This window comes from Coenobita brevimanus, chromosome 105 (genome assembly GCF_032717465.1).
Source record: "Coenobita brevimanus isolate Jiangsu-jjx chromosome 105, ASM3271746v2, whole genome shotgun sequence".
Lineage (NCBI taxonomy): Eukaryota > Metazoa > Arthropoda > Malacostraca > Decapoda > Coenobitidae > Coenobita > Coenobita brevimanus.
In genome coordinates this window covers 3,206,111-3,230,396 of record NC_137058.1, presented here as the reverse complement: position 1 = coordinate 3,230,396, position 24,286 = coordinate 3,206,111, and the positions used below count along the sequence as shown (strand labels likewise).

General features: G+C 42.0%; 1 protein-coding gene across 1 annotated transcript in view; it reads right to left on the bottom strand.

The window, feature by feature from the left end:
- Window positions 1-7,146: 7,146 nt before the first annotated feature.
- Window positions 7,147-24,286, bottom strand: part of LOC145416328 (putative carbonic anhydrase 3) — a 24,751-nt gene continuing 7,611 nt past the window's right edge. Inside the window, exons 3-10 of the mRNA XM_080285326.1 lie at window positions 21,093-21,137; window positions 13,904-14,065; window positions 13,002-13,144; window positions 12,074-12,245; window positions 11,129-11,205; window positions 10,656-10,859; window positions 9,949-10,035; window positions 7,147-7,155 (exon numbers count right to left, since the gene is read on the bottom strand). Coding sequence (XP_080141452.1) covers window positions 7,147-7,155; window positions 9,949-10,035; window positions 10,656-10,859; window positions 11,129-11,205; window positions 12,074-12,245; window positions 13,002-13,144; window positions 13,904-14,065; window positions 21,093-21,137 — 899 coding nt within the window. The remainder of the gene's footprint in view (window positions 7,156-9,948; window positions 10,036-10,655; window positions 10,860-11,128; window positions 11,206-12,073; window positions 12,246-13,001; window positions 13,145-13,903; window positions 14,066-21,092; window positions 21,138-24,286) is intronic.

The window sequence follows — 24,286 nt, the reverse complement described above, 5'->3', positions numbered from 1 at the left end:
GGCTTCTTCTAAAACTGCCCTACCCTTACGCATAATCCTTTTCATGCCTCTGATGGCCACATTACCGGCTAAGTGCAAGCATGGGACAAATCATGAACCAGGAGAAAATCTGTTGACCAAACCGTAACGTAATGGAATATCATTTTTATTAAAGGATGTGTTGCATATTATTTCACTTACTGCGCTGATTCCATCACCCTACATTGTATTAACTCTATAATCTGTCTTTGGTGTAACTCTACTTGACAAGTTCATAGTCCATAACGCAAGCATCTCTCTCTCTCTCTCTCTCTCTGCAGGAGTCTGGTGACGTAGTGGATCCTTTTGCTCTCTCTCACCATCTGTTCACACCCACAGTATTCCAACAGTAGCGCAAATATATATATATATATATATATATATATATATATATATATATATATATATATATATATATATATATATATATTTAAAAAGGTTCACACAGATTATACAGTAAACCAAACCAAAAGGAACACTCAACACTCCTTCACACAAATGGAAAAACTTATGTAACCCTCAACAAATATCAGCTCCATGAATCCCGTGATGTAATTCTTTTTATGCTTGCCATGTCCAGACGCTTTTTAAACCTAGGAAATGCCCCTGGTACTGACGGGGTGAACAGAGGTCACATCTAATCCCTCCAGTTCAAAGAGTTGAATGAAATCGTCTGGCAACAGAAAAAAATGAATAAAGACATCACCATACTGAATGACTTCTTTTGGGGGGGCAGAGATTAGAGGCAGGCCCTCAGGGGCGTCGAAGGCACTGTAGCACAGGTACAGTAGTAGGATTTGTCCCCGACTGTCCTGTTACTCCCTATAATCTAGTACAAACACCAAGCAAAGACTGATATCTAAGCAACAGCTGCAACACAAGAAACTGTTGTTGGGGTTACGTTTTCAACAGTGATAAATAGTTTGTTGATAACGGTGAGGCAAACATGTGCGATTACATAATAAAATCAATAACATTTCAACACACAGTTGAATACGAAAAATACCAGTTTGGCTACCTTACTACTGTACCCTCTGTAAGAAGCAGCAATACATAATTAGGCCTATTGGACTAAATACATTGTACAATAAGAAAATTCAAGAGTTTAAAGTGACACACTGATGTGTGTGTGTGTGTGTGTGTGTGTATCAGAAGTATATTTTGTAGCAGTTCTCAGCTGACAGGTAGTGGGCTAGTGGTAGACACGGGGGTCAGAGGTCAGGGATATGCTTTACGTGCAGCAGTTTAAATCTTCCATGATGACCAGGAGCTTTTTATCAAAGAAACGCTGCTCGGAAAGAAGATTTGTCTATTGTACTATGGTAACCCATAGCTTCGGGTCCTCCTACATCCCAAAAGGAGCAGTATAGCACTCTCTTTTACCATTTTAAATTATCTATCGCAGGTTATGGAGCTTTAGAGGTAATTTTTACCGAACACACAATGGGGTGCCTTCAGAGCTTGTATCCAGCAGAGGGCACTGCAGACTCTAGTTTAACACATTCCCACTTTGTTTAAAAAGCCTATTTCCCTTTGTTAATGTCAACACTATTGTGTGAAACTGTTTATCACAGTAATGTCACATACCATAATATAAATAATACAAATAGAAAACGTAATTATAACGTATCATGAATTGTTTTATTTATCATATACAGAAATGAAATATTTATTGAGGGCAACCCCACCATTTCACTGGTCCTGTAATATTACATCTTTTCACTACATGTAATGGAAGTGAAGTTCTTAACCCGTTGGTGTTTAAGGGTGCAGTGCAAATTTCACCCACTTGTTACCGTTTGACGCAGGCTGCGTCTGCGCACAGTTCAACCGCTCATTACCATTTGGTGCCGTTGCGTCAAACGATAAGGCTCCTTTTTTTTAGTTATGGATGGTTTTTTCATCCATTTCTGGGTGAGAACAAAGCACTACTTGTGTCCCCATGTATCCCTCCGCCGTGCTCAACCCACTCCGCACCCAGCGTTGCCCCTCTGCACCAGTCAGTGTGCCACGAGCCTTGCTTGAGCGTAAGGTAATTTCATTTGACGTTCCATAAAATCGGCCCTAATTGACCTACAGTAATTCTTTATACACCAAAATGTAGCCAGATAAATTCCCTATAAGTTTTTCTCAGTAACATGTACCATAAAAATTATATTTCTATGAGGAAAAAAATACTGAAAAAAAACTTAAGTAAAAAAATCAAAGCATAATTTACATCCGGCTGATGTTTTTTACAACACCATAAGCTAGTACATTTAGTCAGGATTACGGTGAAAAAAATACGATTATCGAGGCATAAATAAGGACGTGAGGTCAAATTGTTTATGAACTACTGAGTGCGCAGGAATAGCACGGTGACGGGGGAGGTCTCCCAGTGTGTGGCGTTTGGTGCTGAGGCCCGCCTCTCGAGTACTTGCTCGCAGTAGGACGCAGCCTGCATCGAATGGTAATTTAAAGTATAAGTTGGCTCAGACTGTAAATTAAGCTTAGTGGGTATTTTGACTCAGTCTCTGTGTTGGCTTAATGTTGAGTAAATACTGGCATTCAACATTTTGCCCACCCAGGTCACGCATGCACAGCACAGAACAGTCCTCTGTTTTGTCCTGAACTTCTCACTCATTCCATAATTAGGCCTACTTACTTTGAACTCCTCTACACCCAGCTATGCAGATCGTGAATATAGAACTTGATCCCTGTATGCGTAGTGACGGCTGATGTTTCGGCCCGCCTTACCTTCAATGTCCGTCCTCATCCTGGTTTAGGGTCGGTCTCCTAGACCAGATGAAATGCCACGATGAATGGCAGTATTTACTTAACATTAAATTTAAGCCAACATAGAGACTGAATGAGTGAAGATACCCACTAGGCTTAATATATACACTCAAGCATATATGAAGAACCTCACTTCCACTTCGTACTAGAAATGTAATATTACAGGACAAATGAAATGGTGGGGTTGCCCTCATATGAATATTCCATTTCTGTATATAATAACTAAAACAATTCACGCTACGTTATAATTACATTTTCTATTTGTATTATTTATAATATCGTATGTGACATTACTGTGCTTCACAGTTTCACACAAGTGTTGATATTTAACAAAGAGAAATAGGCTTTTTAAACAGCGCAGGAATGTATTAAACTTGAGTACACGTGCCCTCTATTGGGTTGGAGCTTTTCAGAAGCATTGTACAAGCTGCTGCTTTACGAAATTTCACTGCTACAGAAACTATAAAGAAAGTAGAGGAAGGAAACAGCTGGTAATGGTGGTCTTGAATCTTCTGTACCATATGACCACTTAGGCATCCCACTCCAAGTCAGCGAAGTACAGCTGCAACAGGGATTACAGGCATTAGACAGTATGATCAGTCACATATTACATTGTGTTACAGCTTTACTACTACATAATTAGTTAATATTATCAATACCAGTAAAAAAAATATTAGTAATCCGTGGGTGAACTCAAAAATATATATGGTAGATTCCCTGCGATAACCATAATCTGTTCTTGCAGGACGGACAAGGCAAGGAGAGTACTGAGTCATCCCGTGCCACTTGTTCCTCCATTGTTGAATAAATAAATATATATAGAAATATATAAATAAATAAAGGGAATAATAGAATTTAGAAGAAATATAGTTATGAAGGAAAATTATCGTTCGTTGAATACATCTTCTGCAGGAAGCACAAGCTGGTAAAGGAGGTTCAGAATGTTCTCTTGTCTCCAGTTCTTCCTTCAGAAACAAATCTAAGCTACGACAAGAAATATATCACAAATATATTTTTAGAATCCGGCTCCAGAGTCCTGCACATTCCCCCTTCAGTTCCACAGTTATAGGTAAGTTTCAAGTTTCAAGTAGTATCTTTAACTCTATCTGTTGGGTAACGTGTATACACATCACAATCGGGCTGCTATGGGGCTGCCAGTTAGCGGCTATATATGCAAGAATCTTCCCACCACCGTTTGAACCCATGCCCATTTTCTCTACCATAGAGTAAGGAGGTACCCAAGGTACCCCAGTGATTCGCAGCTCAGTTTGTACTTAGCCTTCTGACAGAGTGGTGCAATGTCTTTCCCAGCCTCCTCATTCAATTCTGTCCCCTCACCTAATGGGGCGGATTGCATCAACAACCCCCGCCAAACTTAAGCTCTTATGGCGGGGAAAGGTCTTAGTGACAGTGCCATAGGTCATGCCCTGGAAGAAAGTGTGTCCTCTATGAGCATAAATAGTGAGACTTCCTCTGAAGGAGGAAGCGAAGTATCGTGCCCTCCATCCTCAACCCGTCCTGAAATGCCTGAGAAGCCACTGAAATTGCTACAGGAGGAGGGCAGGGCCAATGAAAGTGATGAATTCATGTCAGAGGAGGAGTTGGATGACCCTGGCCACGGAGAAAGCAAGGGCGATGGTGACGGTCATGTCCTACACACACGCCACTGCTGCATCTCGCCACCACTCTCGTGGCCAGTTCGCCGCAGTCTCTCCCTCCAATATCCCTTGTCACCCCAGCCCAGCACTTCGAGGGCATTTTCTCTCCAACCTGGCCCTTCACATGTGCCCCAGCCTCGCCCTTCACCTATGGAAATTTCCACTCTGCTCTCACATGGTCTGACTGGGCAGTCAGCATCTCCCCAGGGAAGGCCTGCATCAGGTAAGTCATCACCCCTGTACTCCCCCACCTTTGCCTCTCCTTCCCCTTCCACCCCAGTCCATGGCCTCCCCCATGGGCGTGCACGTGGATGAAGGCGTACTGCACGTGGTGTGAAAAGACTTGCTGGCAAAAAAACACAGGCAAGGCTCCCAGGTGTTGGGAAAGTGGATGCTTATGTGTGGGAGGAGGGGGCAGGATTCCAGCCCTCTGTGCCTGCCTGTGATGCAGAAGGGGAAATTGTGCAGTTTGGTGAATTGTTGCCCAGGCCCAGGATTAAGATGTCCTTTTTCCATGCAGTTTTCACTACTGCTATAATGTAGTACCTCGTGGCCGAGATAAACTATCACCAGCCCATAAGTGTGTGCTGGCTGAAGGTTTCAGCTGGCGAGAGTACAAAAATGAAGAATTGGGTTCCAGTGGAGGTGCGGGCGTTATTTGTGTGGCTTGGCTTGACCATGATGATGGCCCACATGGGAAGACATGTGCTCCATGATTATTGGTCCGTAGACGAACTCGTGGGCAGACCTGTCTTTGGAAAATATATGGCTCATGATATGTGCCTGGCAATATTTCGGTTCCTACATTTCAACAGGAGTTATGGGCCAGCACCCAATGACAGGTTATGGAAAATAAGGCCTATTCTGACCATGCTCAAGGAGTCTTTTGCAAGGCTTTTCCGGCCGTTTCAGAAAGTGGTTATCGACGAGTTGCTTGTGTTGTTCCAGGGCTGTCTAGCATTTATTCAATACATTCCATCAAAGCATCACCATTTTGGACTGAAGTTCTTTGTCCTATGTGACTGCAAAACTGGAAATGTGCTTGATGTAACAGTTCATTCAGCAACATATGTTGATATACCTTCTGATGATCCCCATGGTTTCTCAGTATTAGTCGTGAAAGTGCTCATGGACAGGTATTTCAACAGCCACCACATCCTGTTCACTGAAAATTATTACACCTCCCTGCGTCAACCAAGTATTTACTTGAATATGGTAGTGGGTCCTATGGCACTGTCCATGCTGGTAGAAAGAATTTTTCAGCTTTCCCTGAGAAAACTGAGAAAGGTCCCCTCCTAACCTGGAGATGTGGTAACATGTTAGCCCTTATGTGGCACGACAAGTGTAAGGTTAACATGTTGACCACAGTTCATAAGGGGTTATGAAGGACTCAGCCAGGACAGACTTCAGGACCAGGGAACCCGTGTTCAAGCCCAATGCTGTCAACGACTACAACATCAACATGTGGCTCATTGATAAATCGGACATGCAGATAGAGGAAGTCGATTGCCTCCGTAAATCCTGTTGGTGGTACACCTTCTTAATATTGCCATCCTGAACAGTTACGTTCTCTTCAAGCAGGTTTGGCTGAGGATTCTTTCTCTACGGGGGTTCGAGAAAGAGCTAGCACGCTAGCTGCTTGCAGAGTATGAAACTGCACAGTTGACAATTGAGGGGCGCGGGATGTACCAGGCACCCACGGCAGATAGGCCGAGCTGCACTCAGTATTTACAGCGTCACCGTCTTTTTGACGTAGGCCATACACCTGCAGGTCAGCCAGCCTACAGGCGTTGCCATGTGTGCAACAAGACAAAAGGCCGGTCCTACACACGGAAGGAAACCTCCTATCAGTGTGAGGAATGCAAGGTCCCGCTATGCCCTAAATGGTTCTTTGAGTCTCACCCTGAACATGATTATTGAGAAGGTGTGTGGGAAAGTGTAAAATGTAAATAGGTGTGCACAGTTTTTGGGGTGAGAGTGGGGTTTTTGAGGAAGGTGATTTTTTTTTTTTTTTATGGTAATGTGATGCCATTGTTGATAATACCTTGAGTAACCGTACCTGATGTATGAAAGAAAACCAAAAGTGCACGTAAGAAAATGACTATTGGGTAGAACTACATTTTCTTTTTACATACTCTTGAAATATTTGCGATGATGTGCCATGAAGCGTATTTGTGATCTAAGGTACAAATATTATAAGTCTTGTAGACCTAAGTAATAATTTCACGATGTCTGATATTAGTAGAAAAGGCCAAAATTTATGTACAAGTGTATTCCTCATACTGAACTGTACTACATGTAATATGTTCAGCAAAGCTGCTTTCAAGTGCAATACTTTGTTGAGAAGAACAATATTTGTTTCTATACTTACTCTTGAAAATCGCAAAGATATGACATGAAGCTTATTAATGAGCTGAAGTACAAATAGTAAAAGTTATTGAGAGCATAAATAATATTTTCACGATGCCTGAAAATAGTAGGAAAAAGCCAATATTTATGTACACGTGTACACCTCATACTGAACCGTACTGCATGCAATATGTTGAGCAAAACTTCATTCAAGTGCAATACTTTGTTGTGTAGAACAATATTTTTTCAATACTCACTCTTAAAATATTTGCGAAGATGTGATATGAAACGTATTAGTGAGCTAAAGTACAAATAATGTAAGTTGTTGAGAGTATAGGTAATACTTTCACGATACCTGCGAAGAGTATAAAAAAGCCAAAATTTAAGTGTGCAAGTGCATACCTCATACTCAAGCTTGCCTACGTTCGCTGTGCTGAACTATTTTTTTCAAATGCAATAAACCATAATATGATATAACGTACATTATAAATGCTGTTGAACATACAGTTTAGGGTAAGTATTACAAATGATGTCTGAAAATAAAAGAGAAAAGCATAAGGTGTAGGTTTTCCCACACAGCTACGGGGCATAGTGCCTGTCTGCTACAGCTGCAAAACCAATGGTGAGCCACATGGACAGGGTCATGACTCATCCTTATGATGTGCACAAGGAAATGTAGAATGAAGAGTGGAAAGTTTTGGTGTTTGCAAAGGAAGACCGGGCAGTGTAACAATCACTAATCCAGTCAGTGCTGCCAATGCAAGCCAGGCTTGCCTAGACCGCAGCCAACAGCGCACGCTCAGTGACTCTCCATCAAAACACCGAAAACCACTCATTTTCTACTCATCGACGGGACAACCTAGAGACCTGGGGATGGTTTCATTAACAAGAAGAAGAGTTGTTGAGTACTGTAATACTTTTTTTTTTTTTTTTTAATTTCTGTAACTATTATAATTTTCCAGATGTTAAGGTTTGAATAAGAGCTACTTTGCCAGAAATGTCCATAGTGAGAGTACACCCGGCTAAAAATATGCCCGGCGTGTAGGGGTTAAATACAAAAACTTTTTTCATATATTTTCTTTCTTATTCCATACTATTTCTCCTATAAAGAGATACATCCAATCGAACAGAAACAAATAGAGCAATGCCACGTTTTTCAAAACCTGAAGCCTACTTGTAAATGCGCAACTGGAGGGAACTGTGCTTGTGAGAAAGACCTCACCTGGGAATAAGGACTCACCAGGGAAAAAGAACTCACCTGGGAAAAAGAACTCACCTGGGAAAAAAGAACTCAACTCTTCTCAATAGGGTGGAGTTAAAGGCCTTTCGTCTCATCAACTCTCCTTCTTTAACTGGCTCCCTTCAACGTCTGTATCTTCGCCGCACTGTTACATCTTTATCTTTTTTCTTTTGTTACCTAATTGGTCACTGCTCCTCTGAACTGTCTGCTTGCATCCCTCCACCTCTATGGCGGGTGTGTAGCACCTGTCTAGCAACAAACTCTCATCCCTTTTCTGTCCAACTCTCTAATGCAAGAGTTAACCGTTACTCTCAGTCCTTCATTTATGCAACAGGTCAACTCTGGGACTGTCTTCCTCTGTCTGTATTTCCTACTTCTTATGATCTCCAGTCTTTCAAACGCAGTGTGTCATCTCGAAATGAAAGGATCTTGCATTTGACTCTATTGTATCGTTTTTCTTTCTTGGAAGGAACGGTTTGTGGGTGCCAGGCCTTTGGTTCCTTCTTTATTGCATTAAAAAATGGGAAAAAGAATTCACCTGGAAAAAAAGAGCTCACCTGGGGAAAAAGAGTCCATCTGGGAAAAAGAGCTTACCTGGGGAAAAATAAATCTCCTGGGATGATGAACTCACAGTTAAAAAAAAATCTCACCCGGGAAAAAAGAGCTCCTATGGGGAAAAAGAGCTCCCCTGGGGAAAAAGAGCTCCCCTGGGGATAAAGAACTCACCTGGGAAAAAAGGAATTTAATCCCCAAGCTATGGTCCTTCCAATTTATCCAGATCGTTTGGGCGTTGTCCCTCACGGGACTTCCCTACGTGCGACATTGCCAGTTTCTACTGGGCCAGTTATCGGATTAGAGACAAGGGTTAACCCTCACTCCCAGCTCTCTCTCTCTCTTTCCCTCTGCATATAAAATCAACATTTTATGGAGATTTATTTCTATAAAAAGTCTATACGGTTTTATGAATTATTAGAATTTGAGGAAAAGCCTCCTGACTTCGTCTGTCTGTCTGTCTGTCTGTCTCTCTCTCTCTTTCTCTGCATAGAAAATCTACAGTTAATGGTGATTTATTTCTATAGAAAGTCTATACGGTTTTGTGAATTATTATAGTTTGTTCTGGTGACTTTTGTGTAATGCAGGCTTGATTGAAAGAAGAGCAAATTCGTCTGACTGTTACTTCACTCACGTTGGTGGCCTTTGCTGTTCGAGCAACAGCTTTTGAGGGATCAATTATAGGTCCCCTCTTTGCCTTTTCTTCTAAAAAATACTTATTTACGCTGTAAATAAGTTATTTTTCTCGACTGTGGAACAGACGAGGGCGAGTAGTAAGGGTAGGTGCTTATCTTTTAATGGCGGTCAGAGAAAGTGACCTGCAGATTGACACCTGACATACCCTCACTGACTCACCTACAAGTGCGACAACGTTGGAAAGCAACGTTGCTAAGTGTTGGGGTATTTATAAAAATCATTGTTATTATTGAAAACAATAGGCATTTTCTTAAACTATATAGCCATATTAGAGAATTTTATATATATATATATATATATATATATATATATATATATATATATATATATATATATACTGTAAATAAATTTCATTTAGAAGTATTAAATAGCTGACATGAGACAGAGAGGTGTGTTTTGGTACAGATTCGGCAGCGTCGCTCGAAGGGGAACTCCCGTGAGGGACAGCGCCCAAACGATCTGGATAAATTGGAAGGACCATAGGCAACTAATGGCCATATAGCCCCGCTAGGTTACAGGAGCGTACTACCACTCCCAGCACGGCAGCCACAGGCGAGGCTCGAACTCACGACCTTCTGGCCACGAGCTCGACGCTCTACCTCTGAGCCACCGCGTCCCCACCTGGGAAAAAGAACTCACCTAGGAAAAAAAAGAACTCACCCTGCGGGTACCGAGAGGCTGAAGAGGACGGTAGTGGTCAACCATGGTATGTCCGTGGTCATCCTCCAGGTTGCGGAATGCCGCCATCTGTGGGGGTATAGCCACACTTCATCTTATTCTTGCTAACCGCAGACGATTTTATACGGCTATGAAAAACCCCTCCCATTCCAAATGTTTATAATCCTGAGTGTAACACAAACACGCTTGACCCCTTTGCTACAATGACGTCCTGTTTGTTTATTCTCACCACCTAATGAGACCTCTTTTAGTGAAGGGCTTAGTGAAGACTATATCAGACATCTCCAATTCGAAGAGTCATTCCTAAGTAGAATACAGACATCATGTGGCAGCAAGGATAACACAGAAAAGACATCATCATACTGAAGGGACTAAATGCTCCAGCACTAAAGACTGCACGAAAGAAGATAGAAAATGGAGAGAGTAAGGGTAGGTGTAAACTGTCATTACAGTCTTTTCGCATTAACTTGGCCCAGATTTCTTCCTTTTGCAGTCTACAGTGTTTCACAGAAAGCAGAACAGACAATGCTACAGGTTTACATCCTTCTCACAGCACTTCTTAGTGAGTAGTATGATATTCGAATGTTAACCTATTGTTACAGCTAAGCAGTTAGGATGGAGAGATGGCAATTTTAGGCCAAGTTAGAGTAAAAGAGTATAGGAGAATATATTTACTCTTATCTCCTCACCTGTGCAGCCGATATGCTTAGTTTGTGATTGAAGATCGTCCACACTACCACCTCGTTGCAGGGCGGTGTGGTCAGAGAGCCTTCGTAGCGGTAGAACTTGTTCCTGTTGTTGGGTAGGAAGGTCGACAGCGGGATAGGCTGAATGGTGACCTCTTGATCTGATGGTAAAGGAACGAATGTGAAGGTATTGTGCTTGTTCATAATCTACATAGAAATAACAAAAGCATTTAATACACATAATCCCTTTAAGACCAGGATGCCCAAGTCCTGGACACCCCAAGTCCCGGACATTTTGGGTTTGGGTCCAAAAATGGCCAAAAAACGTCAAAATGAAAAAAGAAAAAGAAAAGCCGATATGTGTTCATTCCTACTCTAAATTTGCCGTGCAGTGACGAACAGCTGTGTTTTGGCACATAGTTCTGGCGGAGTCCATTAGAATGCCCCTGCATCCTCCCCACTTTCTGCCTACCTACCGACATGACTGCACGCTCGTCGCCATGGCTGCCCACGTGCTCACTTTTGTGGTGGACATTGAATAAACTGGCAATACCTCGCCAACAGACCACATGGGAATTTAGAGTGTTGTGCAGTGTTAAGAAATTAGAATTCAGAATGCAAAGGTTTAAGTGCAGAGTGCAACACTGGCGTGTTGCAACTGGCGTGGTGCAAGTAAGAACAGAATGTGCAGTGTTAAACAGTTATAATTCATAGTGCAAAGGACTAAATGCAATTCAACACTGGGTTACTGTACATGCTTCAAGTGCACCTTCACCACTGTCAGAGCCATAGAGGAGGCGTGTTAATCTTCATGACGGTCACGGACGTATCGCAAGTACCCTAAACACTGCTGAATATTTTCAATACTCACTTCTTATTTCTCATTCTTTGGTTCCTGTATATTTATTTTATGGTTTCTGTCCCTTTTTTGTGTGAATAAGGTCTTAAATAGGTGCTGTGCATGTACGGAGTTTTAGGTGGCTTTCAAAGTTAGGTTAGGTGGGTTTATCATTACCTGTCCAGGGGCATTTTTCCCAAGTCCCTGACAAAACCCAATACCGGACATGCCACTGGCTCTATTACGTTGGATCGTGGAGGGATTACTTACCATGATATTCTCTCTCTCTCTCTCTCTCTCTCTCTCTCTCTCTCTCTCTCTCTCTCACCAACCAACCTTCTGAATGAAGCAGATGGATATAATGATTTGGACAAGACGTAGTGCAATGACCCGACGAAGATGTTTGTATTAAGAAACAATGGTAAAAAGGTAGGCAGTAAATTTAAGCAGAAATATCTTACGTGATACATGAAAGCTTAAATCAGAGATGAGACACACCAGCTTTGAATTAAAAGAAGTACAGTTAAAGGTTTATGTCTCACAAAGCATCAAGTTCTGTGGTAAACAAAACACAAAATATCACCTGGTTGGGTGACGCTGGCAAGCCCTGTTATAAGTCCTGCGAGTGCTGGGTTGTCTTCCTCAGAGATGGTAAACAGAACCCCAGTACCGCCAGACCGTCCTCGTACAACGTGGCCGTTCCTGAGTCGTTGTAAACCTTCTTGTAATGCAACAGGTGGGCCTCGCACGGGTAGCTGAGGGGAGAGCACAAGCAGTAATATTTTCTCCTACCCTCTCTGCCCCCTCTCTCTGTCTGTCTGTCTCCCATCCTAGTTTAGTCCGTTAATTTAAGTTTTACCTCCATCTAAGAGGAAGGATCTAATCTTCTGACTCTTCTATCATACTGTCTCGTCCGTTTTTTTTTCCTGTCATCATACTTAATCATCTGCCTCCTCCACCATACAGTCTCTTCCTTTATTTCTTTCATTTCTCCTCACGTTAACATACTTAATCTGTGTCCTTCTCTATATATCATAGTGTTTCGTCCCACGGTTTCCTTTATTTCTCCTCCTGTCATCATACTAAACCCTCTGCCTCCGTTATCAGACTGCCTCATTCCTTTGTTTCCATCATGGGGTCGAGCTAACCATTGTTCACTGATTCATCCCTGTCTGCCATGCACTATCCCATGCCGTCTCAGTGTAGTCTAAGCTCTACCTCCTTGTTTCACTTCCCTCTTGCCTGTCATCTTTCATCCTCTCCTGCTTCAAGAACTTTATTGCCTAACAACAGCCCAACTCCGACCTGGTCACTCTCTTACTCCCTCCTTACTTCTGCCATGCTCCATCCTAGTCGCTACCATACTCCACCCTAAATACCGCCATAATCCACCTTAACCACCGCCATTCTCCATACTCCACCCCAACTACTGCCATACCCCACCCTACTTATTGCCATACTCCACCTAAACCTCAGCCATACTCCGCCCTAAAGTCCGTCTAACTCCCAACTTGCCTGTTGTGCCGGATCGAATGCTCTGAGCCCACGGAGTCAATGGAACCCCAGTGGAAGTGAAGCTGGTCGAACACATATTCCCCGTCGAGATTCCCGCCAAGCACATAGGGTCTTTTCGGCATGTCCATCGTGACCATGGCTGCCAGTAAGGAAATACCTGTTAGTTTTTAATGCGAATAATCGATTTGGGAAGCTTACTGAAGAATCTTTGCCGGTCTATTAATTGATTAATTCTAAAATCTTGCCCTCCACACCAACGTAATCTGCGGGTCAACATTTCCTAATTAGATCACGTTAGCTTACGTAAGAACCAAATGAGAAGCTGAGAACAGCAGAGTCGGTCGTGCTGCAAACATTAACAAAATTGGCCAAGGAAGCATTTTCACAGTTAGTTCATTTTAGTATGATGGATGTGGATCTCTCACACAACTTAAATACTATGTTGTGGTTGCATGAAATTCGATACTCCTTATTTATGAGGCAGGAATGAGCCTCCTTGGTCACTAATGAAATAAACCCTTGTATGAGGCTACAATTGGCTATCAACGGAGCAGAAAAGAATTCGAGATCACTGTCAGATGAAAACAAACTGACCATAATCTTCAGAGAATAACAATTAGCTGTAATGGATAACTTAGGACAACTCAAAGGATTTCACAACCCAGTGAAGAAAGAACTATACCCTTTTTACATTAACCTGGTCCAGATTTTCGTACGTTTACAGTTTAATTCGCGTAGATTACTGAAGGTAAGAGGCAATTATATGCATCTATGTCCTATCCATATCACTTTTTCGTGACTAGCATCATTCACTGAGAATATGATTTTGCAACTCGGCATTCAAGATGGAGGGATGGCAGTTTTAGATCAGGTTAGAGCAAAAGCAATATAGGCGTACCCTCGTGTCCATTATTCGTGACTTTGACTGTTGTTGGCGTAACGTCGTAGTGCATGAACAGGAAGGGATTCCATTCTGTCTCTGGTGTCCCGTCGTAGAGGTCAATAGGAGACTGGCTCTGACCTCCACAATATGGGTAATGCTCGGGCCAGTGTTCCGGGCCTGAAATGTGATACAGTAGGTCAGTAAATTGTATGTGTGTGTGTGTGTGTGTGTGTGTCAGAGGTAGGCACTTCCGCAATCACTTCCGCAAACAGCAAAGTCTGTAATTGCGGAAGTGTGATTATTTATTGCTGATTTGCATTTGTGACAAATTCTATGCAAATCTGGGGTTTTGCGCTTGCGGAAGCCCTTCCGCAAACGCAAATCTGCCCGCAAACTTCTACGTGGCCTAGCCCGGCAGGCAGCGTCTGGGTGAGATGCCGGCTCACCGGCGCCCGCCGCCACTCCCGTACTGTTGCCATATGTACGATAAATATTGTATATATACGATATATTCACCTCCAATACGATGTACAATACTGTAGCATTTTTCATTATCATACATTTGTATGATAATTGTATGATTACTTCAAAAAGAAATATAAAGAAAGAGAGAGAGAGAGAGAGAGAGAGAGAGAGAGAGGCTGAAGATCAGATTCTTCTCTTTGATATTCACCGACTTCATACCAAGCTCTAAGGCAGCGTTTCTTAACCTTTTCCGATCTCAGGACCCCCTGTAATACGGTTTCAGTTCAGCCAGCACGCCTTTACATCTAGTTATCGGGACCACAGTTGCTACACTACTGCAGAATTTAGTGAAGTACTGCCTAACAGTTTGTTTCATACATTCTCAAAAAAAAAAAAACAATGATGCCAGTCTTAAGCAACACCAATAAGGAAAAAAAAATAATGCGGCATTTTCCAGCACCCCCTAAAATTGATTTCAGCACCCCTGGGGGTGCTAGCACCCCAGTAAGAAACGCTGCTCTAAGGAAAGGAATGAAAATGGGTATAAGCAAGGAGGGGACAACATTCGTACTCGTGAAATAATAAAGCATAACATCGTCATAGCAAGATGTACTCCATATAAGAGGGTTCCTCACTACATTATCTTCATGATATACAGTAAAGCTTTCGGTAAACATAGAGACAATATGAAAAGTAGCTTGCCAGTTTGTATGAAACGAAAAGTATATAACGAATGTATAATTCCAGCTATGACGTATGGTTGTGAGACTTGAAAACTGACAAAATCAATGGAAAATAAATTAATCCGTTCTCAGAGAGCAATGGAGAGGTCAATGTTGAGAATATCTTTATGAGACAGGAAAAGATCAACTTGGTTGAGAGAGCAGCCTAAAGTCAAAGATATTATAGAAGTTATAAAAGAACAGAAATGGGGGTGGGCAGGCCATATAGCAAGAATAAGGGAGAACCGATGGAGCAAGAGGCTGACTGACTGGACACCAAGAGAATGTAAGCGTAGCAGAAAAAGGCCAGACAGGAGATGGAGAGATGAGATAGAGAAATTTGCGGGGAAAACATGGCAAAGATTGGTTCAGTCAAGGAATTCGTGGAAAAGGTTGGGGGAGGCTTTTGTTCAGCAGTGGATTAGTTATGGCTGATGATGATGATACAGTACTGTACGTGCTTTCTGGGGAGAGGGTAAGAAATAAGAAAATAAGGATAAAAGCCAGCAAAGATGTGTTGTTCCCCAATAAATAAAGAAAAATATAAAGCCTATTTCAAGATGAATCATATTTTCCAGATGATATAATGTATGCTACTGATGCAAGCTACATACTGTAGATACTTGAAAAGCTTGTTTAGCATACAAACCAATAACATGATGAAAAGTGCAAAGATTTGTTACAAAGCCTCCCAGTCCACCTAGAATATGACCTTTAACCTAAATTTAAAAATTTTCAGACATACAGCATTGCCAGTGCCAGTATTTCAATCTCAACAAAAATCATTAGGTAGATGAATAACAGAGTAAATCGCAAACATACGAAATGAAACTGAACACAGTTTTATCGTTTTCCTTACCAGAGAACCACCTTTCCCCATGCGGTATATACTGTATATACAGAAGATAAAGAGATAGACAGATAGATATACTATATGTTGGAGTTTTCTCAGTTGTTGGAGGAGTCTGGCTGTGACTAAGGAGTGAGGAATGAGGAGGTTAGAGCAGAGGAATAGAGGTGGACTGATGTGTCAACTTGTCAAGTGTGAGCTGCGAAGTGTAATAATTAGTTTATATACAATAGTGAAGGATTTGCCCTTGTTTTGTAGTAAAAACAGTCTTATACAGTATACTAATAATAACTATTTAATTATATATTTTAGTTTTAATACATTCATTACTTTAGACAATTTCCAAACTTCATAAGTCACCTCTTGTTAATCAGAATAGAGTAAATAAAGATATACTTGTAGGGGATGAGTAACTAGAGATGGTTTTTAGCCCCTTGATTATGAAAAATATAACCCAATATTTAACACAAGAAGCGATGCCAATGCACAGTAAACCCGTCCCCGGCAGTCATAATAGTGCTGACATATAAACACAACAGGATAGCTAGTCAAAGATGTCACATATCAAATTTGGAGTAAATCATGTGAAAATTGACGATTTTATGACCACTTGAAATTTTTGGCCCGACCCACCTGACACTGACCCCCCTACCGCTAACTGAGGGGTGACCCCTTTGATGTAATGAGGCATGTTATAGGATGCAGATTTGAAAGATGCACCTTTAGGTTTGGGTTTCATGTCGATATGACAAATTTGAAAGTGTGGTGAGGAAACATTAATTTTATTTTTTGGCCCTACACTCTGGGCCTTGGCCCAGTTTGGCCCAATATTTAATCAGGTGATCAGGTCATAGCTGATCATCCCTGTAATTTTAGTCAAAATTGCATCTGTAGTTTTCGCATAAAGTTGTTAACAGACAGACGGACAAACCAACCAACCAACCAACAAACAGACAAATCGAGTGAAAACAATACCCGTCCCCGAGCCCCTCCGGGGTGGGGACGGGTAATAATCCTCTAATGGTATGGTATACTGAATAAATGGAGCTGATGCGTGGTAATGAAAGGGATAAAAATGGTTTGCGTTTTCGTTTTTGGTTTGTGGAACTGCTGATTTAAAGAATTTTGTGGATTAGCAGTTGCAGGAGGCAATTTTTGAGTTTGCGGATTTGGGTTGCGGAAGTGAATTATCGTTTGCGGTGTCCATCTCTGGTGTGTGTGTGTGTGTGTGTGTGTGTGTGTGTGTGTGTGTGTTTGTGTGTGTGTGTGTGTGTGTGTGTGTGTGAGAGAGAGAGAGAGAGAGAGAGAGAGAGAGAGAACAGGAAAATGGGAGTCATGAGAGTTGGAAAAAGTCCGCGAAAATTTACCCATCGTAAACAATTTTATCCCCTAAGCTGCATCGGGTCTTTCAGGTCCTTCAAAATCAATTCAGGTCACCCACTGGCACAAGAGATCGATTCAGGTCAACACAGATTGCTTTTCAGGTCATGCTTCTTATCCTTTTCTTTGAACCCCGTCACTGGGAAATTAATTATAAGGCTTGTGTAATGCCAGAATCTCCCATCCAGAAGTTTTATCTTGAAACACCACCACTTGTATGCCTCCACGAGCATTCCTGTTTATTTACGCACTCCAAAATGCAGCTAAAAAATAAAAATCTACGCTTAAAACCTCACTGCACCTCCCTTAACCGACTCTCGTCTCCTCCCCTGGAACCCTCTTTGCTCCTTCCGCCCCGTGAATATTCTATGATTTTGTTTGCTCGGCTGAGATGATGCAGGCGTGAACTATCTCATTTCCACATACCCTCCATGCGAGAATGGAAGAGGGAGAGACGCCCACCCTCTGGACATGTACACGATCCCGATTTTTAAAAAATGCTAGGAAGAAGGAACCAAAGGCCAGGAGCCCGCAAACTGTTCCTTCCAAGAAAAAAAAAAAAACAATACAAGAGAGAGCCAAATTCAAGATCCGATCATTGCCTATTAATGAACGGGAATACATCCCCAGAGACGCATAATCGGGCATGTGGCTCAGGACATGGTGCTGTTGTAGCTGTGAGTGTCTTCATCACTGACTGTAGACTTACGGAAAGCTTTACTTTTTTGAGATTCTGGAATATACGGTACCTAAAAACCAGACTTTCCGTCACTTGCTATTTTATTAATATTTTTATTACTTTTTTCTTTTAAACTTTGTAGATGGAACGATTGGGCAAATATGAATTGGAGCAGATGGGGGACGCGGAAGGTGAGTGCAGGATATTCACAGAAGAAATATGTGCAGCATGTGATGTGGTGTGTGGGATGAAGAGAAGACGGAAGGGTGTGCAAGGAACAGCGTGGTGGAATGAAGAGCTGAGACAGGCTGTAGCACAAAAGAAGAAAGCATACAATGAATGGGTGAGAAATAGGGGCATGGAAGAAGTTGAGAGGCGGAAGAGAGAGTTATATTTAGAAAGAAAGAGGTGAAAAGATTAGTAAGAGAGAGTACGAAGAGAGTGGATGAGGAATTTGGAAGGAATTTGAGTGTAAAGTGGAGGGACTGTAAGAAATTGTTCTGGAAAGAGGTGAAGAGAGTAAGACAGGGTGGAAGTGGAAGTTAGCAGGAAGAGTGAAAGATAAAAATGGTAGATTACTAGTAGAGAAGGGAGAAAAAGTGAGCGAGATGGAGAGAACACTAACATAGAGGATGGAAGTAATGCAAGTTATAAGTGGCTGGGAATGGCTGGGGAGAAAGGAGGGAGTGTGAGAAGACAGGTGGAAGAAATCAGTAGGATAGAAGTTGTGCAAGCAATGAAGAAAGTGAAATTGGGGAAAGCCCCAGGAATTGATGGAGTGTGTGGTGAAAAATGCTGAAGCATGGGGGAGAGATAGTAGTAGAATGGATGTGGAAGATGTGCAGGGATTGGCCTGGGAGGAAGGTAGAGTCCCGGAGGATTGGAAGTCAGGTATAATTATTCCCATTTATGTGTTAAAGAAAGGAAAAGGGGAAAAAGAAGTGTGTGGTAATCATAGGGGCATTTGTCTTCTTAGTATAATAGGAAAAGTGTATGGTAGGATACTTATTGACAGAGTTAGAGAAAGAACAGAGGAGCTAGTTGGAGAAGAACAAGGGGGATTTAGGAAGGGAAAAGGGTGTGTAGATCAGATATTCATTCTTAGATCTTTAGTGGAAAAGTTTCTAGAGAAGGGAATGAAGCTGTATGAGGCTTTTCATGGATTTTGGAGAAAGCATATGACAGGGTGGATAGACAAGGATTGTGGAAAGTAATAAGTAATTAATGGAAAGTAGATGGGAAGTTGCTGAATGCTGTGAAGAGTATGTATGGATGGTGCTAAGGCTGTAGTGCATGTGGATGGTGAACTGAGTGGAAATTTTTCTCTTTGAATGTCAGTTGGGTTGAAACAGGGATGTGTCATGTCTCCACATGGCTGTTCAATCTGTACATGGATGTGGGGTAATAAAAGAGGTACAAGGTAGGGTAGTGGATGTTGGAGCGGCCCTGGTGAGAGAGGGTAGTGTTTGGAAACTCCCTGTAATGTTGTTTGCAGGTGATACTGCAAGTTGCTAGTGAAGACGAAGGGGAGCTGCAGGGCTTGGTGGATGAGTTTGGGAGAGGTGTAGGAAACCGAACTCTAACGGGTGAATGTAGGGAAGAGTAAAGTGATGTGTCTTTGAGAGAGAAGTCAGTGAATGTACAGCGAGGTTGGATGGTGAGGAAGTGGAGAATGTGAGTACGTTTAAGTACTTGGCAGTAGTGTGATGAGTAAGGATAGAAGTTTGGAGGATGAAGTGCTTGAGAGGGTACAGCAGTGAAGAAAGGGTACAACGGGGAAGAAAGGTTGCTGGTTCCTTGAAAGCAGTGAAAAGAAACAGGGAAGTGAGCACGGAAGTGAAAAAGTTGCTACATGACAGTATTGTGATACCAACTCTGAACGTATGGAAGTGAAGCATGGACGTTGTTGGAAGGACACAAGTCAAGAGTGAGAGCAGTGGAAATGAGTTATTTAAGAGGAGCCTGTGGAGTCACATGGAGAGACAGGCTGACAAATGAGGATATAAAGGAGAGTTGTGGTGTGGGTGTGGATTTGATAGGAAGCGTTAGGAGGAATACACTGAGGTGGTTTGGCCATGTGGAGAGGATGGAGGGTGAAAGACTGACGAAGAGAGTGTATGTAAGTGACGTGGAGGGGGTGAGAGGGAGGGAGAGGCCGATGATGAGATATAGGGATGGAGTGGAGAGGTATATGAGAGAGGGGAGTGTGAGTTGGGAGCAGGGCAGTGAAATGGCGAGGGACAGGGCGACGTGGAGGCGATTCGTTTGTGGCCACCCCGAACGGGATTGAGGCGTCTAGTAATAGATAGATAGATAGATGACTCTCGCCAGTTTTCTAAGTTTTCCAAGAAGGCTGTGTTGGTTGAGGAATAAATAGGGCAGCCTCACTGTCTCTCACATCAGAGATAGCAAGTCAATATCATATATCCAAGCCCAGCGTAAATCATTATCTTTCATCTCAGTTCTCAATAAACCACCTCTACTGCCACACCTCACACGCAGTACAACCTACCTAGTATTGTCCTAGCTTTAAGCCAAATGCTGGCTTCCGGCTGTTTGTTGTATTTGGTTAATTGGTTACAATTTCATTCCAACCAGCCTTTTTTGTTCATAATTGTTTACCTCCGCCAGAAGGAATATGTTTTACCCCGCGTTGGTTTTCGTTTGTTTGTCTGTCTGTCTGTTAGCAGGATTGCTCTAAAAGTTATGAAATGGATTCGGACGAAATTTTAGAAGGGGTGGGCCATGGGCCAAGAAAGAAATGATTAAATTTTAGGGTGGATCCGGATCCGGATCCGGAGTATCCTGCATAATATCTCCAAAAGTTCTCAATGAATTTCGAAGAAATTTTGTGGAAAAGTGTGCCATGGACGAAGAAAAAGTATGGATTAATTTCTGGGGCCTCACTCAAAGAAAACACTTCGGAATAAGAAAGCGCTTAAAGAGCGCATATTTCCGCCAATGTTATTGCTGCGCGATCCGGATCCGTTCCAGATCCGGATCCTTTTTAATGGCAATGGCATTGGCGGGAGGTACGCGCTCTTTAAGCGCTTTCTTGTTCCGAAGTCTTTTCTTTCGGTAGTTCTTCACACACACTTTGTTACTTACCTGTGTCACCGTCGTAGCTCCAGTGGAATTCCTCATCCTCCTGACCTGCGGATGGAAGGTAAGAGGTACTGATATTAGTTTCTCTCGGAGATATAATTCGTGCCAGGTTTAACATATTCTTGTAATGCGAGTCTGGGAGGATAAAATTTTGTTGTTTCTTTCTTTCTTTTGTGCTTGAAACTAATCCATTAATGAAATTACTATACTTAGGTATCTACCATGATACACTGAACGTAGTTCTCTCCGACAGGGAGAATATGTTTTCACTCCTGTTTATTCCTTTGTATAATAGCAGGATTACTCAGAAGCTAAAAGAGAGATTTAGACCAAATTTTGGTGGGTAGATAGCCCATGTCACAGGGAACAATCGATTAACTTTTGGGAACGATCCCGATCGTATTACAGATTCTGGATCCGGAAAACACTCATTGCGAAACCCTAACCATTAGCGAGAAACTCTAACCCATTACGAAGAGTGTTTTGGAAATTACGTTGCCCTTGTCACAGATGCGCTCCACTGAGTGCCTCTCTAGTTCAAAATGTTCTTATGTGGTTAGGAATGGGCAACAATCAATCATGTGGTCGGGAAAAAAAAATCTGTTCTAAACCAAAGTCGCCCACAAAAAGAAGTCCTTTGTCCTTCTGCAACTGCTTAAATTATATTGAGAGAACAAACCAAACACTATCCAACGATCCCGTGCGTGTTCTGCAGAATACGTTTATCTTGGGTGATGGAGGTTTTCAAGAACCAACATGTCAATACCACATAAGCGATTTCTGTTATTACTTTGGAAACACAGGTGCCTTCTTGTTCCGCTGTGGATTTTTTTATATTTGAGACGGTAATTGTCTAAAATGAATATCAAAGAAATATTTTCAATCAACCTTATCAAGTAAAACAACAATTACCACTTCTCTGTTTAATATAATTAAGCCTATATGGAAATAAAACTATACAGCCAACATCACTTTCTACCAAAAAACAAGGAAACATTTATTAACGTTCACAAAAAGATAGGTCAAAGATGAATCACAGCGTGTAATATCCTTTACGTCGCTCTCTTCCCCGTTGAGCACTGATTACACTTTTATGTTGTAGAATGTGTTCATCTTGTTATAAGGGGATTAGACATTAGATACCTCGAACCCCTCTAATCCAAAGGGGTCCCTCAAGAATAAAGCAACAATTTTCTGGCAGAAAAAAAGAAAAAAGGAAGTTCACGGACTGCTGTGATTATATAGTCTAAACCTTACAGACCGTGTACCAGAATTTCACTTAAAACTATATAATTTACGAGCGTTGATCTGTCTAATACCTGATAGTTATTGTCATTGCTTCTGATGATGATGATGATGATGATGATGATGGGGATGGCTGACGTTTATGATGGTAATGATGAAGATGCTGGCCACCTCCAAGCTACTAGTATACAGTATGCCGTACATACAACCACCACCACCATTAATAATCCCAGACACACAGCATCGTCATAACACCCACATTATCGTCACATTATCTTTGCGTCACTGCAGTCAAAAAAAGAACAACAACAGGCCGAAGCAGGAACATGGAGCTCTATAATACTTTTACTCTAACCTGTTCTAAAATTGCCTTCACTTCACCTTGAACGCTGAGTCGGTGCAAATAGATTAACAAGTATGACGCTAGTCACCCTCTATGGAAAGTGTATGTGGAGCCGTAGTATTATCTTTTTCATCCACTGATCTTTATTTTTTTTTTTTTATTATGGAAAGAAGGAACCAAAGGCTAATAGCGCACAAACTGTTCCCTACACACACACACACACACACACAAAAGAGCCAAATTCAAGATCCGTTCATTCTAAGATGCCTGGACACACTGCGTTTGAAAGACTAAAAATCTAAGTAGGAAGTAGGAAATACAGACTCAGAGAGACAGTTCCAGAGTTGATCTGTAGCATAAAATGAAGGACTGCGAGTAACGGTTAATCCTTGCATTAGAGAGTTGGACAGAAAAGGGATGAGAGTTTGTAGCTAGATGGGTGCTACGTGCCCGTCGTAGAGGTATAGGGATGCAAGCAGACAGTTCAGAGGAACAATGACCGTTGAAGTAGCTATAGAAAGGGATATAGATGCAACAGTGCGGTGAAGGGACAAAGGTTGAAAGGAGCCAGAAAGATGAGGAGAGTTAATGAGACGAAAAGCCTTTGACTCTGACCCTCATTGAGAAGTGCTGTATGTGGGGAGCCTCCCCACACATGAGAGTTGTACGCTACACAGGGGCGAATAAAACCTGTGTATAAAGTCAACAACCCTGTAGGGGTAAAGAAGGTCCGGAGTCGGCTTAGCACACCTAATCACTTGCAAGCAGCAGATTTACAATGATGTAATATGATTTTTCCAAGATAAGTCCCGAGAGACTGAAACCCCATGCATGTTCAAAGATGATGCAGGATTGAGCTGGATATTATTAATCATTAGTGGGTACTCCTGTGGAAGATTTTGTGGAGTTGATAGGTGTAAGAAATGAGTCTTTGATGCATTAAAAACAACAAAATTATTTTTATCCCAGTCGGATAGCCAAGTCAGACATTAGATGTGCCATAGCCTCACCCCTTGTTTGTTTAAGTAACTACTGAGATGGACGTTGCGGGAATCAAATGGAAAGGTGAAGGGTGGAATCATCAGCATATGAGTTGATAGGCTTAGATGTACAGTTTAGAAGGTCAATGATTAATAAAAGGAAGTGAGTTGGTGATAGGACAGAGCCCTGAGGAACAACACTGTTGACAGATGTGGGAGAAGAACGATGGCCATCTACAATAGCAACTATAGAACGATCAGAAAGGAAGCTCTAGATGAAGGCACAGATAGCAAGATGGAAACCGTAAGAGGGCAGTTCGAAAATTAGAGATTTATGCCAGACTCGATCGAAAGCCTTTGAGATGTCAAATGGCCGACAAAGCTTTCTACTTAAGTCCCTAAAGGTAGATGACCAGGAATCTGGAAAGGTAGGTGAGAAGATCGCTATGGGAGCGTCCTTGACGGAACCCATACTGACGATCTGAAAGAAGGTTGCATAGGAAAGATGCTTTAAAATGCTTATGTTAAAAATAGACTCGAAAACTATTGAGACACAGGATGTTAAAGCAATTGGACGATAGTTAGAGGGTTGGGAATGGTCACCCTTCTTTGGGACTGGGTGAATGAGA